Source organism: Drosophila arizonae, chromosome 4 (assembly GCF_054131065.1).
Source record: "Drosophila arizonae isolate 15081-1271.41 chromosome 4, UAZ_ARI_1.0, whole genome shotgun sequence".
Lineage (NCBI taxonomy): Eukaryota > Metazoa > Arthropoda > Insecta > Diptera > Drosophilidae > Drosophila > Drosophila arizonae.
Genome location: NC_142924.1, coordinates 1045916 through 1054472, shown reverse-complemented (window position 1 = coordinate 1054472; position 8557 = coordinate 1045916). Strand labels below are relative to the sequence as shown.

Genomic DNA, 8557 nt, shown 5'->3' with positions numbered 1-8557 from the left:
CTGTCTGTGTGTGTGTGTGTCTATGATTGTTTATTGTAATTGTTTTGTTTACCTTTATTGCTGTTGTTTTGCCAATGTAATTTGCAAAATGATGCAGCTCTGCTAGACTACTGTTTGCAGCAGCAGCTGCACTAACTCAATTATTTTAATTAAACTTGATGACTGACTAACTGATCATCGATTAGTCGGCTTAGTCGCTATTAGTCGGAAGTCGGCTTTTCTTAGCCTTGCATTGTTTTCGCAGCTGGATTATTTAAGTATGATATTATGGTATAATATTATATGCTTGAGCTATTCGCTGATTTGAATACGTAATATAGTAGAATATGGTGAATGATGAAGAGGGGATGGATGAGAAGGAGGGACTCAGTCTGTATGTATGTATTACTTTCGATCTATATATATTATAGATTCATTTTCCATTTATTTACTGTTATCTCTCAACTGTACTATATAAGTTTTGCCAAATATATACCCATTAAAAATCGAAAGTCAGGGTATAATAGGTTTGGGAAAAATATATTTAATTGGAGCAAAGGGCCTGGCCATTAAGTAAATATGTGCTCGATCAGTGCGAAGGTCTATTCGGCTGTCGACCTGTCTGTCCATCCTGTACAACATGTTTATGCAATTCGATTTTATTTATTTTAACCCAATATCTCATCCGATTTCATCATTATCGATTGGGATTGCAGGAGCTAGATTTCGTTTACTTCTAACTGAGAATACCAATATCATATTATTTCATTTTCACATACGACTATCAGCAGCTTGCAGTGCTCAGGGTATTGCCAAGTTGTTCAGTTCCTGATATTAGCTTACTTGTTTTTAGTTAAGTATCACAATGTTGTTTACGAATACAACAACAATGTTTAGACACTGGCAGATTGACATATTGACACGGAGGGATTGGCTGATTGACATAGGCTATTAATTTATTAATAGACATGCGAGCCCGTCCAACGGGCGCCAATTAGACGTTTGTCAACACATAATAATTTATTTCTATTTTTTTGCTTTGTTTATTTTTTTTATTTTAATAATCTAATGAAAATACACAACAATAACAGAACAAAATAGTAATTGCATTAAAAATAAATTTGCGCACGAGCTTATCAAATGCTATTCACGACAATTCACATTGATATCGACAGCCGGAAAATGTTATTTTGGCATGAACTTTGTATTTAATTAGCAGCAGCAGCGGCTGATTGTGATCTAGCACTTGTTTTTGTGGGAGGTTTTCTGGTAATAAGGTTGCGATACGCATCTCTGACAAGTTTGCTATGAGGGCCTAGCAAAGTTGAAAAGGGGTGGATCGGCTTTGGGTAATGTTGGGAGAGCTAGAAACGAAAAGGCAGCAAGTCTATATAAGTTACACTTGTATAGGCTTGACCTGCTTCGGTAGATATTTCAGAGATATCAAGCTGCTACTCAGAGAGAGGAAATGGTAGAGAGCTCTGAGTAAATTTCTAAAAAAGGTTGCCTTGATTCCGACTCTGAGCGAGTATTGAGCAGTCAGTGCTGCACTCTTGAAACTTGCCTGAACCTTGGCCCTATATTCCCTATATATAATAAAGCTGAGCTGCTCCACAGCAGTAGAGTTCATTTCGTTTGTCAACTCATAGCTGTAACTATGAAAATCTTCTTCGCAACTTTGGCCTGCGTCACGTTGGCGCTGCTGCTGGTTAGTATTCAGAGGCAACTAGAGCGTATTTCGGTTAACTCTCTCAAATTTCGTGCAGTGCACTGTGCAGGCTCAGGAAGGAGAAGCGAAGGGAGGTGCTCAAGCGGGCTTTTCGATGGGCGCTGGTGCCGGAGCTGGAGCTGCTGGCGAGGCCGAGGGTCAAGGCGGTGGCGAAGCCAGTGGTGGAGCAGGCGCCGGCTTCAGCATGGGCGCCCAAGCTGGCGGCGGCGGTGGCGCCGGTGGCAATGGCAATGGTGGTCGCTAAGCGTTAGAAGTAGGCGACGGTGTCGATGTCGGCGGCATTTCCGTTTAAAATATCATTAGTTAAAGTCACAGGCAGAGGCCACAGGTGTCATTGGGCCACGATTCGGCAGCACTTCAATGGAAAACACGAGCAACAGTCTACGCTTGGCAGCCCTAATACCACTTAATGCCATTTTATGAAACGTTACCCGAAATAGACTACAAACAATCGAGGCCGCCGCCGCCGCCGCCATCAGCGACGCCGATGCCAATCGCTGAAATCGAAATCGAAACCAAAATAGAAAATTCATCAGCAATGTTAAAAATATATCATCGCAATTTTCCACACAAATCGAGTGATCAATAAAAACCAAACACCCCCCAACAAAAAGCAAAAAAAATCCCCCAATCATTGTGAAATATGGCGCTTCGCCGTATTTCGCCGAATCATTCGATTGATTGTTTGTACACTTACACTTTTACACTTTTATGAAAAAACACTTTTGTTTTCTTTAAAAAAAAAAAAAAATAAAGAAACAACAACAAATTTTGCCTTTACGATAAGTGTTTGGCTCGTGAAGTTTCCCTTGTGTCAACTAGTTCAATCAGATTTAATGCGATTATTAGCCGTTTTCCATGGAATTGCCTATAAATACGTTTTATTGCGCTGCGCTCACAGCGGTTTTATAAGGAGCTTTACTTTTGGCACTTCACTTGAGCGATCATAAATTTTGGATGGAATTAACTCAATCTACTATTAGTGATAAATAGAAAAAGTCAACTGAACTTTGATCTGTCATAAATAGCTTCAAGGCGGGCGAAAGAGAATGAGAGTTCTTTGTTGAAGTTAAAGTTATCAGCAGATAAGCTTTAGGAGTATATATCATGTGTAAGGGAGGAAGTAGTGTACAGTTGAGTAAAGTTGAGTAAAGTGTGATCTACAGTTAGAGCTATAAATGATTGAGAGCAGGACATCTGCTGATCTAATTGATCTAATTGCTCAAGAGCATATATTCCTAATATATACAGGGACATTTTCTAGCAGCTTTCCATCTCTCAGACTATTTTCTACACTTTTTCTATTGTAAAGAGCCACAGTTACAACTTCTTCTCATTCCGAGAAAAAGTCAAGCATAATCTCAGGATATTACTATCCATGTGTCTTATGTATGCGTTATTTAGCATTCTTACATGCATTTTAAATTCTATATAATTGTTATGAACTCATGCAACCCCTTCGCAGTCATATAACGGCGCATGTAATCGAGGTCTTGGCCATTGCAGCTGCCATTGTCTGGCCTTGACACGCGCTGAAGTTCAGTTTAGTTTCTGTGTTTGGATTGGCTTTAGTTCCATAATCCAAGTGACGGCTGTCCGTCAAGCTGTCGCTGCCGTAGGGCATCGCGTAACGCGTGTGGCCAGTGCAGACACAGAGAGAGAAAGAAAAACATTGAGAATGAGTGTGCGAGAGAGAGAGAGAGAGAGTGAGAGAGTGTGTCGTTGCAAACAAGCATTAGATAAGAGACTATCGCTGGCAGGTTGGCCTTTGGGTGGTGCGTGGTGTATTGTGGTGCGTCTCTTGGCTTTTTATTTATTTTATACGACAGTCGTGAAATTATGCGGCGCTGAACTTGAAACTGGTCACGTGCGAGGCGCCGATGTGGCGATATACTCGTAATTGCCAATTTAATCGCTGACTCGCATTCGCTGATAAGCGAATTCGTGCAACGTTTGCGGCGCAGAGCCAAAGCGCTTTACCTTCTTTTTTGCTGGGAACTCAGCCAGTACAACAAAGGCAGTCCAAGTTATGTTTATCAACGAAATTTTCAAATTGCATTGTGCAGGTGCCAGGGTCTCGATATGGTCAAGTTACGAGCTGGATCAAGGTGTAATGCGGCCATTAAATTGATTGACTGACAAGATTTACAGCAAGCAGGCCGTGTGTTGGGTAATTGCGGCAAGTGCAGCTGATTTATGTGCATTACCATATAGTTGTAGAATGGCAGCCGATATCGCAAATTGGCAAGAAACACGCCCGCTACACGCTCGAGACTCCGGTCATAGGACCTCAGATACGTCGCTCATAAATCATTCAGAAAATGTGCGCTCACGTGCATATGCGTATTGTGCAGCCTATCTAGTGACCCATTTCGACTTTCGCACTCATCAGCCGCGTACCATATAGACTATATACACATCGGCTGTGTATAATCGGACATACGTACGTATGTATCAGACCATATGCATCGCCATTAGCTTTTGTCTAATCTTGTGTATGTGGCGCCCCACTCGCCAAATGCGCATTATGAAAGCAAATTGCGTGTTGGGTCTGAGTTTCCTATAGTGGTGTGGGTACGGCATGGGGATGGGGATGGGGATGGGGATGGGTGGCTGGTCGGACGGGAAGTGGGTGGGCGAACGCATTTTGCTTTCATAATTTTTTGCTTTTGCCATGCTGTTCAAGTAAGTCGCAATTGGTAGCCTCCAAATTATTGTTGTAATTAAACTAAACAGAAGAACAATGCAAATATTGGCATGCGGCTAATTAACGTTCAACTAATTGGCTAGATAATCACTTGAATATACACAAAAACGAGATGGGTAACATTGAGACGAAATAGAGATGAGCTCCCAGCCAGCTGACCACCAGCAGCAACAGTGTAAACAAACAATGCTCGCAGCTCAATGAAAACATAGTGCAGCTATAGATTACTCTCTATATGCGTATAAGAGAGGGGGAACATAAATTCGTTAAGCTATGGGCATGAGAGGCGATGCGATAAGCGATTGCAAAGGAATCCCTCGATATATACACTGATAACATCAGATTTATCAGTAGTATGAATAATTATAATGATACTGACGATGACAATGCTAATGATATTGACTTGATAATAGTCATGCTTATGTGGATACTAATGACAAGGATAATGAAAAGGACAATGACAATGATAAGGACAATGAAAAGGACAATGTCAATGATAATAGTAATGCTTATGCAAATGAAAATGACAATGACAATGATAATAACAAGGACAAAGCTTATGAAAATAAAAATGGCAATGACTATGCTAATAATGCCAATGATAATAGCAATGCTAAATATAATAAATGCAATGAAAGCAACAGTGCCTATGATAAGTAGAATGATCAAGATAATGGTTGGCCTGTCTAGACATTTTCGCATTTTTTTTATCAACTCTAACAGTTTTAATATAGATTATAAATGAAATTTTATAGATCCAAATTGACTCTCTTAACTTTCAAGTTCATTTGTCATGCTTTTGTTGCTTGAAGTCCTACGCGTTTATATTTAGAATAATTGAGAAAGATATAAAATTGTTTAGCTCAGCTATCATATAGCTCAATTTGCAATAGAACACATAATAATAATAATAATCCACTTGATGATTGTCGATTCGATTTTCATTAACTGAAATGCGCTGTTGGTATTACGCATTAGCTAGCTAGATATATGTATATTATCAGGCTATTTATAGATAAAGCCAAAAAGCAAAAACTGCGTAATGGCTTTTCAGATCGGTTCAAATAGAACTTGACTATCGGCTATACATACATATGCATATGCATACGTACATATATATGCTTTCCGCTGATTAAACGGGCCTGCATGATACAGAGAGGCGATGACATTTTCATTGCGTAATTTTTCATTCGAGCTGAAATTCGCATGTTCAAGTTGTTGCCCTCAGTTATAGTTGTTGTTGTGGTTGCTGGTACTGCAAACTACGCAATTGATGAAGTGTAAATGTACGTAAAAACGTTGCAATCATTAAGCGACGCTTCGGTGCGCCAGGTTCTGCGGCCATATGCCATTTGTATCTGTCAGATACTTTTGCCAGTTCGCGCTGATTTATGAACTGCAAGAGGCGAACTGCTCTGGCAATTACCGTTTGCCACTGCACAAATTGTTATGCTATGTTTATTAACAGCAACTGTCTAGGCAAATTGCTCAAATATACATAATTGTATACCATAATTAATAATAATGATTACGCATTAAACAGTTGAGAGACAGACAGTGAGAGAGAGAGAGACAGAGAGACAATTACAGCCAATACAGTCTATGCTTTCAAGTCCGTGTCGAGTCGAATCGAATGTCGATCTGTCGATCTGTGGACACGTGTTGAGCTGCCGAGACGCCAATTAATATGAGGCGTACTTCAATTTGTGCAATTGACCGATTGCCGGGGCATTATTAAAAATAGGTTTCTCAATATTTATTTTTGGCCAAACGACAAAGCCAACGACGACGCAGACTGCCGCCTTTTGCTTTGAAGTTTATTTTTAGAGCCAAAGCTAAATGGCTGAACAGATTTACAAAGTTAAGTGGTTGTTTGTTGTGTTAATAACATAAACAACAGCAGCCCAAGCAACCGAAGCAGCCCAAGCAGCCGGAGCAGTCGGAGCAGTCGGAGCAGCAGCAACAACATTCAAACACTTTTCGAGTAGGGTCAAGACTCGGTAATGGAAAGATAGACAGCGTGAAGGCGAAAGAGTGTGTGCCAGCGCAGCCAGAGATCGGTTCCCTCACAGCTTGATAATGAAACTCTTGATTGATTGCCAGGTGTAAGTGAACTGTCATAAAGTCAACATAGAATTAGATAAATAGTTAAATGAAGCAGCTGTGCCTTTGGGCTCCAGTTCCAGTGTTGACATACTTAGAAAGCAAGCGTCTCTGCCGTGGGAATCAGCTGGCACTAGTTTGCGAAATGGATCTAAGAATTGTGTTATTTAATCACTCTTGAAATTAATAGTTTGTTTAGCTGTGAATAAATTTTTGCTCTAAAAGGCCGATTTTTTTTACTTCTGTTGATAATATTGGCAGAGATCCTAGAGGAGTGGATATGCTGCTTCTCTGCTTACTCTATTACTCTCCATTATTATAGGATATGTTTTACTACCTTTTGCAGCAGCATTCTCTCCATTTTTGCCTCGACTTATCTTTCTTCATTTGCCATTTCTACTTCAGTTTTCTATCAAGATGTACCTTAATCACGTGTGAGCGTCATTTATGGAAAAAATCCCCTTTTTATTTAGATCTCATATAAAAATTAATTAACTGCGTTAAAAAATCATCTGTGTTGTAGGCTCCACATCAGCAAAGAGAAAATTAACCGATCTATAAAGTATCAGACTGAGAGATAGTTATAAATAAATTCATTTATTGACTGATAATAGGTCTAAGTGGACTATCAAGCTGAACTAAAAATAAGTTTATGAATTAAATTGTTGATAACAAATCCACTCAGCTCTTGCACCCGATGCTGTTGTTGCCCATTACTCAACAGGTGTTAACAGATGACTTGACCTTGAACATTGTTTACTGAGGAAAAAAGAAGAAAAAATGTAAGATAATGCAAAACAATTTCGCAGGTGCAGCGATTAGCGCAATCAAATAGAAAATGAAATACAAAATAATTCACGTAAAGCGGAAATATAAAAAAAAGTATTTAAAAATAAACAAAATTAAAATAATAAATAAACGCAATCTAAAAGTGTAGCGAAATTAATTCTGAACTAAGAAATAAATTATGAGCGAAAATAAGTTACTAAACATTTATATCAATAGTCATAAATTTATAAGTCTCTCTCTGAGAGTGTGTGAGTGCGAGTCAATGTGTGTGTGTGTGTGTGTGCGTGGAGCATGATAGCATCAATGAAAGCAGCGTCATGTGAGCTGCGGACGGCGCCATGATTTGAGCATGAACATTTAGTTCCCTTGAAATCAGCAACTGCTCACCTGTTGAACGTTGCACGCGCCAAGCGAAAAAAGCAAAAAAAAATTCTTAGAACAGGAACAACAACAAGCACAACAAAATGCAATAATAATTTATTTGTCGCTTTATTTATATATACATATATGTACTATAGTTAAAGCATATTCCATTAATAGGGTATTATAGTTACTTCACGAAGGTTGTTATAGATAAGAGATGCAGAAAAGGATCTGAAAGATGAATACTATTGTTATTAAAAAATATGTTGGTTATATCTAATCCAAAAAAAGAATTTCACTTAATAAATAGATATTAAATGACGAAATTCGACTATTATATGAGGTCTATTCTAAATGCTCGACTCCTATGTTATATCATAGTCAAGTATACTCTTTGCCCTTAAGAGCATCTGAGTCTCGGTCTCACACCGGGCCCACTGATTTTTGTTGTCTTCTGCTTTGCTGTAGCCGCGCCTCCTTATCGCTTTATCAAATGCCTGACACTTGCCCTATTTTCTTTTCGGCACTTCGGACTTTTGTTGACATTGGGGCCCAATAAACCGACTCATAACGCGCGCCAAGCAAATCAGTTCAACGCTGGCTCATGCTCGATTTCCCAAGCACTCACTAGGCACGACAACTAATGATGACAAAGAGTATTTCGGGCTGCTGCTAGCTAATGATGACGGAGAGTAAATTAAAGGAGGTGGAGAGAGAGAGAGAGAGAGAGAGAGAGAGAGAGAGAGATAGGCTGATAGGAAGACTGGATTGGAAAGAGGGCAGGGAAAGATTATGGGAAGAGAAGAGAGCGAGAGAGAGAGAACTGATATCCAACAGCTAAGAGTAGTGTAGAGAGATAAGAAGAGCTAGAGAGGGAAAAAAGGGCA

At 39.5% G+C, this 8557-nt stretch overlaps 1 protein-coding gene across 1 annotated transcript; it reads left to right on the top strand.

Annotated features, from left to right (window-relative positions):
- The first annotated feature begins 1543 nt into the window (after window positions 1–1543).
- Window positions 1544–2494, top strand: LOC108612694 (uncharacterized). Its single transcript, XM_018005654.2, has 2 exons — window positions 1544–1687; window positions 1746–2494. The coding sequence occupies exons 1-2, from the start codon at window positions 1637–1639 to the stop codon at window positions 1950–1952; spliced, it is 258 nt and encodes an 85-aa protein (XP_017861143.1). The 5' UTR covers window positions 1544–1636; the 3' UTR covers window positions 1953–2494.
- Window positions 2495–8557: the final 6063 nt, after the last annotated feature.